At 50.4% G+C, this 18,839-nt stretch overlaps 1 protein-coding gene across 1 annotated transcript in view; it reads right to left on the bottom strand.

The window, feature by feature from the left end:
* Ssh1 (slingshot protein phosphatase 1) overlaps window positions 1-17,377 on the bottom strand; it is a 53,490-nt gene extending 36,113 nt beyond the window's left edge. Inside the window, exons 1-2 of the mRNA XM_041648422.1 lie at window positions 17,237-17,377; window positions 12,956-12,996 (exon numbers count right to left, since the gene is read on the bottom strand). Coding sequence (XP_041504356.1) covers window positions 12,956-12,996; window positions 17,237-17,305 — 110 coding nt within the window. The 5' untranslated portion in view covers window positions 17,306-17,377. The remainder of the gene's footprint in view (window positions 1-12,955; window positions 12,997-17,236) is intronic.
* Between the last annotated feature and the right edge of the window lie 1,462 nt (window positions 17,378-18,839).

Raw genomic sequence — 18,839 nt, 5'->3', positions numbered from 1 at the left:
TTTCAGAGCCTGGCTGCTCTTCCAGAGGACCAGGGTTCAATTCCCAGCACCCAAATGGCAGCTCCCAACTGTCTGTAACTCCAGTTCTAGAGAGTCTGACATCATTATACCAATGCACATAAATAGTCAAATAAATTATTTAAAAGTCAGGAATGTGAATTCAAGCCAGTCTAGCTATCAAGACGCTACCTCAAAGCAAGTTAAATCTAGCATGCCATCCTAAATGCTAAGAAAACACCATTTAAACTTGCATGCAGGCCAGCAGCTTCTGAGATAACTTGACCTCTATGACAGCAGATTCATAATAAAATCTGAACTTTTCCCCATTAAGTTCCCATGGTAAGGGGGCTGGAGAGATGGCTCATTGGTTAAGAGCACTGGCCGCACTTCCAGAGGACCAGGGTTCAATTCCCAGCACCCATGTATCACCTCACAACTGCCTGCAACTCCAGTTCTGGGGGATCCGACACCCTTACACATACACACATGCAGTCAAAGCACTATGCACATTCTAATGTAAGTTAAAAAGAAGTCAGTCAAAACAGAAATCGAGAAAACATCTCTCGGTAAAAAGAGACTGTTCAACTACAAATGAATGCAGTTCAGGGCTCTCTAGTAAAGACCTTTGAACCCTGACAACCTGGCGACAGGCCAAGTGTCATCTTCACAATATTTGCACACACGCACACCTTCCTGTGCACAGCTGTTGCCTGCACCTAGGAAGGCAGGAACACAGACAGGCGCCTCTGCATTCTTACTCCCTCCAGGAAGAAGGACGTTCTTAGCAGACACCCTGCAAGCACAGTGTCTCCTCCTATCCGCTGCAGATTCCCATCCCCATGCCTTTCCTACTCAGTTTTACAATGGAGCTTTCAGATATTCAGATCCCCATTATACCTGTCCAAGAATCTCCAAGAGCTGAGCCCAGGAAACTTAAAACAATCGTCAGTTGATCAAAGCAGCTGTAGGGAGTTGATTTTCAAGGCCAACATCAACTCTTTTTGTTCACTAATTTGAAAAAAAAAAACCCAACAAAACAAACAAAAAACCAACACCTCAGATTGAGCAGAAACCAGAGCAAGCTGGAAACAGCCAACCATGAACAGTGACCTTTGCCTTGGAAACCAAGAGCCAAAATTTCCCTTGGTTTCCCTTGCATTTCCTTTGGAAAAAAAGGGGACAATGATAAAGAGCAGACTGCGCACGCCCTGTGACCTGCTCTGAAGTTAGTTGTTCCTCTGTCTGATAAGAAGGGGCCTTCCCCTCCACCCATGGGGTTCATTAGGGCTCTGGCACCACCTCAGTTACTGTCAACAGCCAGCCTGAACGCTGCAGGGAGCCCCATTGCTTTGAGGGCTGTAAGGTCCCAAGTCCTGGAAATATACAGGAAACAGCAGAGCGCCAGTGGCCAAGATGACCCTCAGGCTGAGACCAGGATGCTGTGGAAAGGATGGGAGACCACAGACAAGATGAAGCTCCACGGCCTGGCTTCTAGGGTGTCCTGGGCCACTGCTGGCACAGAGTCTGGTGTTCAGAGTTGGCTGAAGAGCACTGCCCAAAACAGACAGCTGGCACCTGGTTTTCTATGTTGAGTTCCCTGATACCAAGAAGCTCAAGACCCTGTGACCTGTGACCCTGTGACCTGAGACCCCAGGGCCCCTCCAGGGAACCCTCTCAGACATCAATGTCAGTAATATCACACACCTTTCTGTGGGTACCCAGGGCAAGAAAGCATGCCAATCTACCAATCACCCATCCCAGATAGTAGACAAAATAAATAAATAAATAAATAAATAAATAAATAAATGCCCAAAAAACAAAACCAAATCCTTCTTACAAGAGATTTTTGAGTCCTAAGAGTTACAGACAGTCTGACACAGACAGAGGCAGCACCCTCTTCCTCCTCCACTGCCCTGGGAAGTCCCAAGCCTGCCCCACAGCCTAGTTCCAGGCTTTCATCTCAGCAGCACAAGCCGGTCAGCAGACACTGCCTGCTACCCTGGGGAAGACTGTGCAGTGAGGAAAACATGGCCTTCAATCCCCAAGTCCCGCCTCTCTCACACACACAGACTGCCATCCGAAACAGCTCCCAGGGAGAACATGAGTCGGCTGCGGCTTACGTACTAATGTGGACTGGACACCTCTGAACGGCAGAGGTACTGGGTTGGCCGAAGGAAGACACAGAAGTCGGAAAGATAAAGTTCCATGGCAGAGGCATTCACGTCTGTAGTAATCCTGCTCAAACAGACGGTGCCTGAAGAGGCCCCGCTGTCCACAAGTACAGGCCAGCCCGGTAAGAGGCAGTGGGGCTTTCCAGGGCAACACTGGAGTTTTCCTTGGATGATGGTCCCACCCAAAGAGCAAGTGGCTCTTGTGGCCCTCGCCTTTTTCTGATATTTTGGCTTAAAAAGGCCCTTGTCCCAGCATTTCCTGATGAAAAGGGTCCATTCAGAAGAAGGGAAGCAGCTGAGGGTTCTACAGTCATGGCACGCCCACGGGCTTTACTGCAGGCCTTGGAACAGGCAATTGGTGAGCACTAGAAACCAGGAGGGAAAACAGCTGGCCACCAAGAACCAAAACCCAATGAAAGGACCCCATCCTGGGTCAAAACCACATATAGGAGGAGGTCGCAGGGCATAGCTTTCTTTCAAATCCTCACCCATCTCACCAGGCAGGGTCGTGGGTGGCTGCCACGGGTAGTTAACAAGGCATTTTCAAAAGCAGCTTTACATCCAAAAAAAAAAGCTTGACTCACATTTATGGCTACTTGAGGTCCCTGGTGACCCTCAGCTTGGGACACTGCAGATGGAGGGACTCACACGTACTTCTGTGAGCATCTGTGAGAGGTACAAGGTGTCCCAGCAGGCCAAGCTGCAAAGCCAAAGCAAATCTCTGACCCTGGAGGGCTGGTGATGTTGAAAGCCTTAATTTACAGGTTAAGGACGGGACTCTGGCAGGGTGACACAGGAAGAGCTGGAGACTTGGGTCAGTGTCCCTGAGGGAAGAAGCGCTGAGCAGGAGCCCCTGGAAGGGCTTGTCCGGAAGCTTCCCCCAGCTCCAGCAGTCACTTAGTCCTCACTGGAGGAGTGACTGAATCATACACTTCTTACTCAGCTCATCCAGGAACACACGTCTTTACCGCTGGGACTCACTCCCATCCACGTCTCAACTCAGTGGGGGTTTCCAGACGGTGGCACAGCTGCAGCCCCTGCACACACCTGCTCTGGGGGCCCACGCAGTATCACCAAGAAGCCAGGGCACACATTGTGTCCCACTCCCTTCCAAGCATCCAGATGCAGAAGGCACAGCAAAGACCAAGGAATGGCTTGCAGAGACACCTCCAGGCTAGGAAGGCTTGGCTACAGAGTGCCTCCATGTGCCCAGGGAGTCACATCACCACCACCAAGGCTGTGGGACAGGAGACACCATTCTGTCCTTCTTCACTGAGCAGGGGTGGAGAGACACTGCGGGAGCAGCAAGGACACGATGATCAAGTGTTCAAGGTAGGCTTCTCGTGTTTCTGAGACCTTGACCACTGAGTAGACACATACACTCAAGCTGGAAAATGTAGAAGGCCTGGCTTGCGGTACAGTCATTAATCTGCCAGCATAAGAAGTTCTCGGCATCCCAGAACGACCATGAAGGGTGCTTTACAGTCTAGAGAGCTCACCCTCCATTGCTACACCTAATTCTTACAATGCCATTCTGCTGACAAAAGATCCATGCTGGGAGAATGAACTGCTGGAGGTGGTAGAGCCAACAGCAGGAGGGACTGGAGACGCCCCCATCATCTCAGTGCCCTACCTGCCCCATCCCCAGGATAGCAGGAGGGGCTGGAGACGCCCCCATCTCAGTGCCCTACCTGCACCATCCCCAGGACAGCAGGACTGCCTGTCCTGAAGTTAAGGTGCACCTTGACATTTAGATGGATTCACAGCCCCAGAAATTGAGGCTGTGAAGAAGGATGGAGACTACTGAGAGACAGACCAGGAAAAGGCTGCAGATGGGCTGGAAAGTTCTCTCCAGCTTCTCCATGGCATCCTTCTGTGGCTCAGTGTCACAGAGAACCTTCGCTGCCCTAGACATCTATTCTCTGCCTTTAAGCACCTGGCCTGGTTCCAAACACCTTCAGAGTTTAAGAAAACACATATTCAACTTGTGCCCCAAATGGGTGCCTGTGGGGGGGGGCAGGGAAACGACACTGGGGTTCTCTGGAGGACACGGTGGCTTGGAAAGGGGTTATGGAAGAAAAAATGCTGGTGGGGCCAATTGCTAATGTCTTTGCTACTGGGCCACACATTGTCTGGCTGGAGGCGTAGGCTTCCCTCAGAGACAAGGAATGTCCAGAGGCATTGTAGACAGCCAGAGACATTTTCTGAGAGTCACATAGCCCTCCTTCATACCCAGCTGGCAGGAGCTGGCAGTTCAGACTATCAGAGAGCTCACAAGAGCAAGACTTTTGTTTCTGTTTAGGTAAGATACCCAGTGAGTCTGAACACAGCTCTGCAGACCTTAAGATGTCCATCCATGGTCCTCAAGAGCCCTCAGGCCTGAAGACAGCGCCCTGCTGTGTGTCTTTCCTCACTGGGCTTGCTGGGCCCTAAGCCTCCTTACCAAGGGCTGAGGTATAAAGGCGGCATTGTGTGCAAACTCTATGGCAGAAGTAACCCAGCCAGCCAGAATCAACAGGAATGTGAAGGCAATATTTTTTAAACAACTCAGAAATTCCAAAATTGGGATGCTCTCAGTTGTCCCAGGTGCTGGTGGCTTTCCGTGACGTGAAGCCCACCCGGCATTCATTGCTCGGAGTGGCACAACCTTTCCGGAAGCTCTACCTTCCTCGGTCTCTAGGACCACCGGGCTCAGGCCTTCTTTATCCCTGAGGGCAACATGCTAGCATAAGAACCTACTGCACAATTCAAATGCGGCCCATGTGCCCAGTGAACTAAACTGGTATTTCATTAACATGCGGTACGTAATGAGCCTTTAGTCCCAGCACTTGGGCAGCAAACAGGAGGGTCTCCTGAGTTTGAGGCCAGTCTGGTCTACACAATTCCAGTCCAGCAACGGCTACAAGGACTCAAAAAGAAAAAAAGGAAGAAAAAAGAAAACTTGTAAAAAGAGACAGTGGTAGGATGCCTGTTGTATACTCTCGAGCACGAGTTCAGCCCCCAGCACTCCACCCTCCGTGAGACTAGCTGCAGCAACACAACAGAATAGCTGGGGAGCGTTCTGCCCATCTCTGGCCATCTGCCCAGCTGCACAGCTCCCAATCACTGTTGTCAACATTCCTCCTCAGTCCCGAGCTTTCAGCCATGTGTCACCATCTAGAATTAAAATGTGTGCTAACAACCTACCTGGAGTAGCCACAATTAGCCTGTACACATACCAACCAAGCACTCATCTGACTTTGGAGTCCAGCAAGCGCTCACTTACTATCTCCCACATCCCACAGTGCATCCTCTGCCCTTCTCCCGTGGTCTTCAGAAGCCTGTCTACCTACTCCAGGTCTCTGCACACAGCCTACACCCTCCCCCCAACTTCCCTGTGAGGCCAAGAGAGAAAATCATGCCCTGGAGGGAAGGGGGGAGGACAGCAACCCACAGCTCTACTCGGTACCAATCCTTTATTCAAGGTCAAAGTCCAGGGCTTGTTTTCCACCTCCATTCCGGACCACTGGTTGTAAATCTGCCCTGCCAGTGTCTTTTAACTTGATGATTGGATGTAGTAGCCAAGAAACATCCACTTTCCCAGTCGGTAACATAGTTCCCAGAATTGAAACCACTGAATGAAACAGAAAACCCCAAGTACAGATATTTAACAAATACATCGCTACTTAAATGCTTTTTACTATTTTGTTACAATGTCTATGTTACATTGCCTGTCTGTGTGTGAGTGCATGTGAACACAGGGCACAACTTTCACGAAGCAGTCAGAGGACAACATGAAGGAGTTCTTATTGTCTACCATGTGGGTCCCAGGGATTGAACTCAGGTCAGTGAGCTCGACAGCAGGTGCCTTTACCCCTTGAACCATCTTTCTGGCCCTTAATGTGAGCAGGCTGCCCCATGCTCCTACTGCCACACAGCTGCCCACAGCTATGCCTTCTCCACCATGGCAGAACTGTTAGCCTCCAAACTGAGGTAAAATCAACCCTTTCCCCGTTGTGTTGCTCTGTCAAGTAATTTGTCTCATCAGCAAGGAGGGTAACTGATGCCCGTGCCGTCAGAACAGCACAGTGAGGACAAATGCTGCTTCAAGCCCACTGCCCACACCCAGGCTCCAAGTAAGCACAGGATTGCTTCTGCATGGTTTGCCCCGGTTACCTCCATGAGGAGAGGGCTACATCATGTTTGATTTAGGAAGAACCTAGAATGGTGCCCTCCTTCCAAGACTTCTGCAGAGATGAAATGAGATACTGAACATAAAGTCAGCAGCAGGATGGAGTGTGACCTAAGCATTCCCTTCCACTGTGCCTTTCTCTTAGCGAGTGTGACACACCATTACTGGACTTGTTTATTTTCTTCCTTGTCTTGTCTCCCAATGCTTTTTGAGGCAGATCCATCTTGCCCATGGCTATAATTCCAGCTGCCAGAACAAAGCCAGGCACACAGTAGTTGCTCAGGAGGTGTTTGTTAACAAGAAGATCCTAAGCAGACTGGCACACAGTTATACAGAGATTGACCTACAGGTGCAGACTGGGACACAGGTGTACAGAGATTGACCTACAGGTGCAGACTGGGACACAGGTGTACAGAGACTGACCTACAGATGCAGACTGGGACACAGGTGCAGATCGGGACACAGGTATACAGAGACTGGGACACAGGTGTACAGAGACTGACAAACAGGTGTCTCTGTCACCAAACTGTAGAGGGAAATGTCAGAAGAAACTGTTGTTCCTGGGTAGCTCAAGATCACAGTTCATAAGACAGAAAGTCTGACCTGTAAGACTCCACAGGCCACCCAGGGGCACACCAGGCACTAAGGCTACACACAGTCAGTCAGAAGAGGCCTTCAAGGATCTCCAACCCTGCTGAGCAGGGCTGATTTCTCACACAACCACAAACTGCTACCACCAAGCAACAAATGTATAGTTCCCAGCGAGTCCTCAGCAGCAGGTGACTGACACACTGCCCAAGCCATCTCCCTCAGAGCACACAGGGGGTATTCCACACTCAGAGAACTTCACCCAGCAAAGTGTCAACAGAGGCTGGAAAACCCTCTGAAATAAACCCTCGAACAAAGTGGAGGAGGACCAAAGTGTGGGCAGGCCACAAGCAGTGTTTTCAAATGGCAGCCAGTAAAATGGTCTGCAAAGCAGGACATGCTGGTCCAATCTGATACTGTAGGGCAGGGACAGAGAGCAGCCACACTCCCAGCAGCTCCAGAGTGGAGTCTCTTAGGGAACTCCAAGTCAAGGCCACAAGGTGATGGAGTGTGTGACAAGACAGGAAAGTGTTGGATAAGGGAGCTTATGGATTACCTCCAAAACCAAAAGGAACCCAGATGGTCAAGCTTGCTGCTTTGACCCAGACATCCACGGGCCAGGTGACAGGAACAAAAGAAAATGGACATGTCTGGGGCCCTGAAACACTAAAGAAGAGAGCCCACTTGTGATCCGCACTCTGGAGATGACACAGCTGTGTCACTTCCCCAGTGTCCCACCTGGCACATAACCATGGTACCTCATGCCAGCCTGAGGGGCTCCCAGGATAGTGAGGGAGCCAGGAGACATTGTCAGCAGGGCCACATGCTCACTGACACCATGTTCTTAACCACACTGCTTCCAGAAGAGGCCAGCAGCCAGGTACATATACAGAAGGCCAGGGGGTCACTACGGGGTTGGGGGACCACCACAAGGAATCATCTTCCTTGTCTCAATGACTGATGACCTTCCAAAGGTATTCAGAGAAGCTGCCAGAGTCAGACCCCAGAAGCCCCAGCATCCCACAGGAAATGTAGCCAGGACACCTTGGTGACCATTTTCCTGTGCCCGCAAGCCACAACCGATAAAGATATTAAGGTTACACATAACCAACAAGCACACATCTGATGTCACATAGGAACTCTCCACCAGCTACTAACCAGCCCCAGGAGGCTGTTTTCCAGTCCACACGTGAGCCCCACAGAGGCAAAGGCCAGGACTTCTCAGGGTAAAGAGCTTGGTACAGTGGGGGGCTGGGATCTACACAGACTCACCTGACTTAGGCCCTCACATGCTCATCACCCACAACCTGCTACCTCTCATGTTTATAATAACTACAAAGCCCAATCTTCATCCCCTTCAACTACACAAACACCATGTGTGGGAAGAGATGTGACAAAAATCACAGAGAGCTGCAACAAGAGTGGCAGGGGGGGCAGCTTCCATCACGGAGAGACGAGAGGACGGCTACCTGCTCTCTCTGGGACCAGAGAAGTCACATGTGAGATGAAAGTACTTTCAGGAACTGAAATGCAGGAACTGAGAAATGTAGCCTACTGTCAAAGACACAGCTTAGGGGATCAGCTCGGGGACCCAAAATACAGGATGTGGGCAGTACGAGGAAAGAAAAGCAGAACACAGTGATGTGGGGGACTGGGAGAGAGAATGGCACTACCCAAGAGACATGGGAAGGAGTCAGGGAGACCCAGAAGATTGACTGGGATTCAGTAACGCAAATAGACAAGCCAGTCTAATCTCTTACATGACCCTGAAGCGCACACCATCACAGCTGCCCCTCGGTATCTATAAGAATGGGGGAGTCCTCCCCTGAAAACAAACATGCAGGTGTACACACTCAATATCTATAAGGATGGGGGGATTCCTCCCGTGAAAACAAACATGCAGGTGTGCACACTCTGTATCTACAGGATGGGGGATTCCTTCCATAAAAACAAGCATGCAAGTCTATAGGGATGCGGGATTTCTCCTCTGAGAACAGACATGCAGGTGTGCACACACTGTATCTATAGGGTAAACAGTTGCTACACTGGATTGCCTAGTGAATGAGTTTAAAAAAAAAAAAAAAACAACTCTGCACCCTGGCAAGACTTTAGGACTAAGTACATACCAGCAACATTGTAACATTTAAACCTTCAATCCATTGTTGTTGACACCGGTATGCAAAACCCGAGGCAGACAGAAGAGAGCTAAGGGAGCACGCCCACCCTACATGGCAGGCTTCAGTCTTTCCCTCAACCTTGCACAGTGAATAATGGCTGTTTACCATTCTGGGCCAATCCAAAGCAAAGAGAAATCTCTCCTCCACTCTTCTGCCTCAAATAAAACCACCTGGCCGGTCCACCATTCCACGTTTGTTTTGTTTTCTAGGAGACAGAGAGGAGATCTGAAACGGGAGTGAGCAGTGTCTGAAAGAACAGCTGTCAAAGGTCAAACCTAGACACAGAACTTCCTTGTTAGAAAGCAGGATGGTGTCCTTTGCCTGAAAAGTGGGGGTAAACTATCAAGGTGAGTCAAGAAGACGAAAAGGAAGGCTAAAGACACACAGAAGCCGACCAGCAACCCCTCTCCTTCATGAAAACCCAGACCCCACTCCAGTTTGAGGCTCTCCCTGGGGCCACAGTGGCTTTGGAATCCTGTTGTGCAAAGGGCCCAGCTCTGCCTGGATGGGTGACATTCCAGGAGCTGGAATGAAGCCAAGGGGAGTTCTGGGTTCTGGTTCTGGAGCTGCCTTAAGTTCTTCAGTCAGTTCCTTCACCTGTGGGTCCAAAAGAACTGACTCATCTGGACAGCCAGAGGGCCTCGGGTGCCTGTGTGTGCATGCACGCGTGTGTGTCTTTGTTTCTAAGCCGGTCTTGTAATGTAACCCTGGCTTCCCCTGAACTCTGCAGGCACCAGAGAGATCTTCCTGCCGCAGCCTCTAGAGAACTGGGGTGACAGGCTTGCACAGCCATGCCACAGACACCTGACTTTGCAGAATATTTCAAGCACAGAACTTGAGCTTAGGACCCATCACTTGGAATATAGAGATGTCACTGTCCACTAAGACACCAACTCCATCTCCTGTCAGGTTCCCGAAAGCTCCACATCAAGCCGTTTTCCCTTTTATTAGTAAGAAAGGACCACAGACGTAGCTTCTTATCACGGCTCTTTCTAAGTTCTTGGCTACAAACATCTTCAAGCACTATGCATTCTGCTAATTAAGGGCAATTAAAGACAAAGCTAGTTCAATGTTCTCTCTGGCTCAGTGCCCAGAGAGGAAGGGATGGGTGGAGGGTAGAAGGAATTCTGACCCAAGGGAAGGGTTGCAGGAAGGCACAGGAAGTTGCAGAGGCTCTGGGGCCCCACCACCCTCAAGGAGTTCTCCTCCCAGTTCCGGGCCTGCACCCAACACCCAGATTCCACAGGCCCTCCTACACACAGACACTATGTAGCAAAAAGCAGCCCATTACTGCCCCCAGTAGTCAGCGTCTCCAGCCTTGGAAGTTTTGGGTCATAAGCTGCCCAAAACCAAGGGTGGAAGAGTCAATTTGTCCTACATCCAGCATAACATGGCAACAAGGCTCTGGCAACTGCTGTAGCTATCACGTATATTCCTACAGAACAGGGTTTCCCACATGTGTCACGCTCACAAATAACACAGGCCTGGTCAAAGGGGAAAACTTCCTCCCTTCACTCAAACTTACGAAGACCAAAGACAGACGGGATGTATCTCTAGCACTTCTGTAAGAGTGTAAGCAGAACACCGGAGCACAGTACTCAACAGCACCGAGTACCATTTCAGACCCTTCCTTCCTTTACAATTACTGATCTTAATTCTCCCACAATAAAACAGACTTTTCTTTGGAAAGAATATCCCTGAGGAGCTGGCTCAGTCATTGAGAGCATCTGTTGCCCCTGAGGATGACCCCAGGTTCAGTTCCCAACACCCAGCTCACAACACAGGCATGAATGTGGTATATATATATGTGCACACAAAACACTCATACACATAAAGTAAACAAATCTTTTAATAAAAGTTTGTAAAAAAGGAAAATATCTGAAAGTTTGTGTACTGCATTAACATATTTATATTTAGCAATTGTTCAGACTTCAGGTGGACAAAAAGAAGGGACCCAGCAGTTCTGGCAAAGAAAAGTAAGGTGACTTTGGTGTCCCTGAGTGAATACAGTAACTGATGACTACATCTTAAGGGAATATTTATTTATTTGAGACATGGTTTCTCAGTAACTATGGAGCCAGTCCTGAACTTGCTCTGTAGACCAGGCTGACCTTGACCTCACGGAGATCTGCCTGCCTCTGCCTTGCGAGTGCTGGAATTAAAGATATGTGCCACCACCACCCAGTTAATTTTTTTTAATATATTATTATTTTATGTGACTGGGAATTTTGCCTGCATGTATCCCTAAGCACCCATGCATGCCTGGTGCCTGAGGCCAGAGAGGGAGTCAGATCCCCTGGAACTGGAGTTACAAGTGGCTGTGAATGTCCTGGGAACCAAACTCAGGTACTCTGCAAGAGCAGCCAGTGCTCTTAACCGCTGAGCCTTCTCCAGTTCTCAGGAACATTCTAAGTGAGCACGGTTATAGGTGGGTCACAATCTCACAGAACAAGCCCACCTCACATGAACTGATGGAGTAAGTTGAATATCTACTTCCAAGAAACCATGCTGTGACTTCAAAAGTAGCAGCTTGTCGAAAGCAGGATGAAAAGCAGAGGGCATTGTGCAGTGATTATCAAACACAAACAGGAACTTCTGCAAGAAAATGTATCAGGGGCTGAAGGGGGCGGGGCAGCAAATGTGCTTGCTGCCAAGCCTGAGGGCCTGAATTCTATCCCTGGGACCCACAGGGAGGAGAAAACTGATTGTTGCAAGTTGTTCTCTCTCTCTCTCTCTCTTTCTCTCTCTCTCTCTCACACACACACACACACACACACACACAAAACATCAACAACAAAAAGAAAATGAAGTAGAGCACAGAAAAAGGAGCTATTTGCCTCCTTTTCCAAAGGATAAGCTAAGCAGTTATGGAGCTGGAGCGTCGTTTAGCAGCAGAGTATTTGCTTAGCATGCTTGGGGCCCTGTGTTTCATCACTAGCACTTCCTCCCACCTGAAGCAGTGAGCAGATGAACACGTATGTTTTCTTACTTAACTTTTTCATTTACTGCAGTGCTGCGATGGACCCACGGCTTTGTGAACAATAGGCGAGGGCTTTGTTGCTGAGCCACATCCCCAGCTTTTTATTTTTTTAAAGATAGGGGTCTTAGGCCGGGCGATGGTGGCGCACGCCTTTAATCCCAGCACTCGGGAGGTAGAGGCAGGTGGATCTCTGTGAGTTCGAGACCAGCCTGGTCTACAGAGCTAGTTCCAGGACAGGTTCCAAAGCCACAGAGAAACCCTGTCTCAAAAAAACCAAAAAAAAAAAAAAAAAAAAAGATAGGGGTCTTACTACGTAAGTCCAAGCTGCTTCCCTTCTCTCTTTCGTTTTTTGGTATTTTGTTTTTTTGTTTTTTTGTTTTTTGTTTTTTTTTTTTTTTTTGGTTTTTCGAGACAGGGTTTCTCTGTGGCTTTGGAGCCTGACCTGGAACTAGCTCTTGTAGACCAGGCTGGTCTCAAACTCACAGAGATCCGCCTGCCTCTGCCTCCCAAGTGCTGGGATTAAAGGCGAGTTTTTTTTGTTTTTTCCAGGCAAGTTCTCACTATGTAGCCCAAGCTGGCCTTCAACCTGCAAACCTCCTGCTTTCATCAACTGCTGGAATTCGAGGTGTGCACTGCAAGCAGTAACTCATACAGTAGTAGCTCACCATGTAGCCTTGGCTAGCCTCGAACTCAGAGATGCACATCCCTCCCAAGGGGTGAGATTACAAGCATGCAGCACCATTGCCCAGCACCGTTCCCGGCTTCCATTAGGACACTTTCACACAGGTAAAGCATCAGATTTTTCAAGTGCAGCAACACTGCTCCTTACCTGTCTGCGAGACCTAAGAACAAACACAAGTGGGCTCACCTGAGGTTCAACTTCCGTTCCTCATCGCTGCCAGCCTCCAACTGCGGAGAGAAAGAGAATGTAACCCTATAGACGCTGCTATCGGCTCTGAGAGCAGGCTCCCCCGGGTGCCGGGAAAAGATAAAGGCATCCAGGAAGGAGGCTGGCGTGTTCGTCACACCCCTGCCCTCTCCTTGCCAACCTGATGTGTAGCCCCTGAGTCATTCCCACCACGTTTGCAGGTTCCCGAATGCTTAACCCCATTCTCTGAATGCTTACCCCAATTCTTGCCACAGTCCCATGACTAAACCTGAGGCTCTGCCACCCAGCACATGCTTTCAGCCCTCAGCTCTCAGACACACTTGCCTCTTGAGTCTTATTTTGGTTTTGCTCTTAAGGGAAACAGGGCAATGCTTTAAGGAAGTCTATTTCTCTGTCAAGCCAGGCACTAGTAAGTCCAGCTTAAAAATCCATTCCAAAGTGGGGCCACACACCTGTCCTCCTAGCTACTAAACAGGCTGAGGCAGGCGCACTGCTTGAGCTGGGAATTTAAGAGCAGCTCAGACAACCTAGCAGTCAGGCCTGTCCAAAAAAGGCTATTCTACAGAAGGTGGCCAGGCACTTAACTCTAAATTCATCCCCTAACCCCATCACTACTTCTTTTTGGGAGAAAACATAAAACGGGAAGAAAACACAAGGCTGCCCCAGAGGGACTTGTGTTCTTCAGGCATCCACTGAGTGGAAGAGAACCTGGGAGCTAGTGATGGTCAGGACTGACAGAAGGCTGACGGCGGATGGACGGATGATCCAGCCGGCGGCCAAGGATAACAGGAATCGGGTCTAGAGCTAAGGTAGGAAGGAAAATGGGCATCCAGGATATACAGCAAGAGGTGGCAACTTCAACCAAGAATGAGTATACCATAAGGTCCTGGCATCTGCCTTATATGAAGATTCTGTGTACAACTTTACAGATACACACACTGGGAATAGACCACATTAGCTCCTGGGCTGTAAGGGAGAAGAAGAAACGAGGGAAGGCTCACACACCACAGGGACAGAGGGAAGCAAATGAGCAGCAAACAACACATATAAGCATTTGTTCACCAGGGGCCACCCAGGCGTTTCTGGAGGGTGCTACTGGCATCTAGTGGGGGGAACACAGGATGCTGCGAAATGAGAAGGCTCTGGCCCTGAGTGTCAGTGTCAGCACAGAGACAGAGGCTGAGAAACCCTGGCCCAGCCCAAGTGTCTGGAGGCCTGCCTATGCCTGGGGGGGGGGGGGGGGGAGGAACCCTGCACATTCCTCAAAAACACTCTAGGAAGGCTGCTGCAGCTATTCCTCCGCTAGCCTTGTTCTCACAAAGGAGTTCAGATAAGGTTAACAGGGAAACTACAAGCATGAGATAATTAAAGATCCAGAAGGAAGGAATGGGGGGGGGGGGGGGACAAAATGAGAGGACAGGATAGCTGTAAAGCCAAGGGCTGTGATTTCTCTTGGTTTCCCAGGCTTCACGGCTAGCCTTGCTGTGTCAGGAAACTACTATGTCCCTGACTCATAAGTGGCATTCTGATAAGTGGTGGCGATGGGAAGGGCGGGGGTTAGAGGATCCACAGCCATTTATTTCTCAGTTACCCTCTGAGGTTTTCCATTGAAAGGTGACATAAGGTCAGGAATGCCAGAGAAGAGCCGGCGAAGACCATGATCCTTAAGATGCAATCCAGGCCTCTCAGACGAGCTGACTGAGACAGAAGGAGCCAAGTGGAGGAAGAGCAGGCCAGAGGCACAGCCAATCTGGACCCAGGTCTCCCAACTCAAGGCTCACCTGCTACCTCCCTGCCTTGTTTCCGGCTTCTGCACATCTGGAAGGGAGCCTTGCCACCCAGGAACAACCCAGCCTCTTCTACATCATAGGAGACAAATGCATCACACACTAAAGTTAACAAAAAGCCGTCTGGGACTTTAGGGTTTGTTTGGATCATTTTCTGCTTGTATGTGTGTGTACTTGTGTGTGAGAGTGGTATGCGTTCACGTGTGTGTGATTGCAATGTATGTGTGTATACAGGTATGTGTACTGTGTGTGGATGCTGGAGACGATGTTGGTGTCTTCCACATTGAGTCAGGGTCTTCTCACTGAACGGATTCTTAGTCTCACTAGCCTGCCCATGGAGCCTGTTCTGGGGGTTTCCTGTCTCTACCTCTCACATCCCTGGGGTGCGCTGGCTCTTTCTCACATTTTCAGCATTGACATTCCCCAGCCCTTTGGCTGAGCTTTGTTAACTGGTCATCGGAACTTGGTTTTAAAAAGCTGCCCTATATAGCTGGGCAGTGGTAGCAGACAACTTTAATCCCAGCACTAGGGAGGCAGAGGCAGGTGGATCTCTGTGGGTTTGAGGCCAGCCTGGTCTACAGAGCTAGTTCCAGGACAGACAGGCATACAAAGAGAAACTCTATAATAACTTAATTTGTAGGCTGAGACGGAGCTGCAATCAGCTCAGCAGTTAAAAGAGGACCTGCTCTTCTAGGGGACCTAAAATCAGATGCCGGCAGCCCCATCAATAACTGTAGATTGTAGTAGACTCTCCCCACACAGCTCGGATGAGGGGTCTCCTGAATGAGGGGCAAAGGCACCTACAGGCGGTGACCCAGGAGGATGGGTGCTGACAGCTTCGGGACTTAAGAGGTAATGGGGCATGATCTTGTATCTACTAAAACTGAATTAGGTAATTACAGTTCACAAACCCCTGTAACCCAAGCTCCACAGGATCCAAAGACCTCTTCTGGTCCCTGTGGGCATCTGCACTCAGGTGCACATAAAGACAGACAGACACAGACACACACACACAATTTAAAATAAAACAATTTTTTTGAAAACAAAACAAAACATGGTCTGAGGATGTAGTACAGTAGCTGGAACACACAGGACTCTGGTTCAACACTTAGCACTAAAAATATAATAAAACAATGATAATGTGCTAATAAATTTCCAGAAAAACTTTTCCCTTCATGTAATGGATTGTTCACTCATGAAATGATATACGAACACATGACACAACCCGAGTAAACCCTGAAACCACTGTGCTGAGAGAGAAAGGCGAGACAAAGGCAACACTCCATACACCAAAGGGCAAAGGTAGAGAAAGTAGAAGAGAGAGGGGCTTCCTGGAGTGGGGGCGCTGACCCAGGAGGGTGGGGTGCTGATAGCTTCTGAACTTAGCGGTGATGGGGCATGGTCTGAGTCAACTAAACTGAATTTACTCCCCAAAAGTAAATTCACGAGCTGTGAATTACATCTCAGCTAAAAAAAAAAAAAAAAAAAAAAAAAAGATTTAAAATCTAAAAACGTGTCTACAGCAGGAACAGGAAGTGATCAGGTGTTAAGTTACCAAAAACAATATGGAAGTTGGTCAGAAATCCAGGCTGAAAGCCAAGTGTGGAGGGCACGTCTAAAATGCCAGCACCTGGGCGGCAAAGGCAGGCGGCCAATGCCAAGTTTGGGTCCAGGTTTGTCTATATAGTACCAGGCCAACCAGAGCTCCGTGGTGAGACAGAAGGAGGGAGAGAGGAAGGAAGAGAAATTTAGACTGCAAAGGCCTGTACAGTCCCTCTGGAGCCACACTCTTCCCTACGTTCCTGAAGTTCTGTAGGAAGAACATGACTACTCTGTAAACTGACGTAGGAGAACCGAGCTGTGTGGGAAGAGTCTCTACTACAATCTAACTCAAGAGCCTCAGACAGAAGGGACCCTGGAGGCTTAACCTCACAGTCGCTCAGCAAATGTGCCTGCCAGTCCCGGCAAGACGGGACCAAACCGCAACACCACGGGGACACAGGGCTGTTGAGCCAGAGGTTCATGCAGGCACACACAACCAGGGGACAGGGCTCAGATTCCGGAGGCAACTTCCTGGGCCTGCATGGCTAGTCCAAGCACAGCGGGCCGTCCCTTGCAGCAGTCTAGGTCTTCGGGGGTATACTCAGAGGCCTTAGGCTCATGGCGGGGGTGGGGGGAACGGGCTGGGGCAGTGCACTCTAGGGCAGGCCGTCCTGGGGACCGGGGCACGACGGTCTCCATCCACCCCAACTCTCAGCAGCATAGAACCCAGGCCTGGAGCCCACCCTGGGACCGCGAACCTACAGCCTTTCCTGGTGCCTTGAGCGCTAGCAGCATCCGCCGCCCTCCCGCCCGCCGTGCGACCCCGACCTCGCGCATGCTCAGTCACCGGGATGCGAGACGCCTGCACCCCAAGGGCGGACGCGCCTCCGCTTCACACCTTGTAGGAGGGCGCGGCCGCGGCCGGGCTCACCTCGCTGTTGCTGGCGGAGGACGATGCGGCGCTGGGCGTGGGAGAGCGCTGCAGGGTCACCAGGGCCATCGCGGCGCGGGCCCGGCCCTGGGCCTCCAGCAGCCGGCCGGCAGCCGCGCCGGGCCCGCCCCTCCTCCTGCCTCCCTCCCGCGTCCGCCCCCGCCCCCGCGTCCTCCCGGCCCGCAGCACGCCGACAGTGATGCGCATGCGCCGGTGGCCGGCCTGGGGCGGGCCCCTCCGCGCGGTCACGTCCACCCGCGCGCGCCCCCGCGAAGGCTGCAGCAGTCCAGCCCTGGCCACACGTCCGAGGCCCGCTCGCCTACAACGTGGGGAAACTGAGGCCCGGGAGGCTCGCAGAACCAAGGCTTTGTAAAACCGCACCCGTTTATTCTTTCAGAAAACTTATTCCGCTGCTCCTACTAAGTGCGAGGCGTCGAGGATCCAGAAGCCAATTAGCGTGTCCTCCGGGACTGTTAAATCCCTTTGTAGACTTACTTTGCATGGGCTTGGGGTGTAGCCCAGTAGGAGGGTGCCCAGCTCACTCAAGGTCCCGGATTCCAGCCCCAGCAGCTCCAGGGGCTGATCTAATCTTTGAATTCCTTCTGGTGTCTAGAAACCCAGCGAGCGGTGGGGTGAGAAAAGGCTTCTCTCTATGGAGTAGTACTTTCTGGAAGGCAGGGATTAACCGAGGAAGATGGACGCCATCGGGCAGGGAACCGTGGCCCACCAGAGGCCCGTTCAGGGAGGGCAACAGAGAGCAGTAGGCACATTGAATTGGGTTTGGAAAGGTCGCCAGTGGACCTGTGGAACCATGAGATGAGAGAATGCAGGGTGAAGTGCATTCACAGCGCCTGTAAAGGGTTGAAGGACTCCAGCAAGGTGGTACTGGGCGACTTGGTAGCAACTTCTCTTACATACAGCCTCCACCCCTACCCTGGACCTCTGTGTGGTGCCCAGACCTTACTGATCATAGGACTCCAATCCCACTCCTCCACCTGGGGTTTAATAGACAGCTCCACCTTCCTCCTCAATTCCCAAGCTGAAACCTGGGGTATTAACAGTCCCGGACCTTTAAAAGGGCTGTCTTTCTTCTTAAAATTTTTTTTTTTTCGAGACAGGGTTTCTCTGTGGTTTTGAAGCCTGTCCTGGAACTAGCTCTTGTAGACCAGGCTGGTCTCAAACTCACAGAGATCCACCTGCCTCTGCCTCCCGTCTTCTTAAATTTTTATTTATTATTATCATTGTGTGTGTGTGTGCTATGCGTGTGAACAAGGGTATGCCACGGCTTTCTGTAAAAGTCAGAAGACAGCTCTGTGAAGCCAGTCACCTTTATTTGGGTTCCAGGAATCAAATTCAGGTAGTCAGCCTGGCAGGCTTCTTTACCCTGCCCTCCACAACTGTCTAAGGAGCTCTCAGTGGACTGAAGTAGGGGTCACACTGCAGTGTAAGGAAGCCTCCAGCTGCTCACTCCTAAAAGTCACCTGTTAAGGTTTATAAAGACCCAAGAGTGGCCCCAGTGTCTACCTGCTCTGTCAACACCAAGTGTCCTCTGAGGTTTCAGAATGCAACTATACCACAACAGAGGGCAACGTATACATTTTGC

Source organism: Microtus oregoni, unplaced genomic scaffold (genome assembly GCF_018167655.1).
Source record: "Microtus oregoni isolate MIOR12 unplaced genomic scaffold, Mior012 000003F_ref0000135, whole genome shotgun sequence".
In the NCBI taxonomy this organism is placed as follows: Eukaryota; Metazoa; Chordata; class Mammalia; order Rodentia; family Cricetidae; genus Microtus; species Microtus oregoni.
This window is presented reverse-complemented; position numbering and strand designations above follow the sequence as displayed.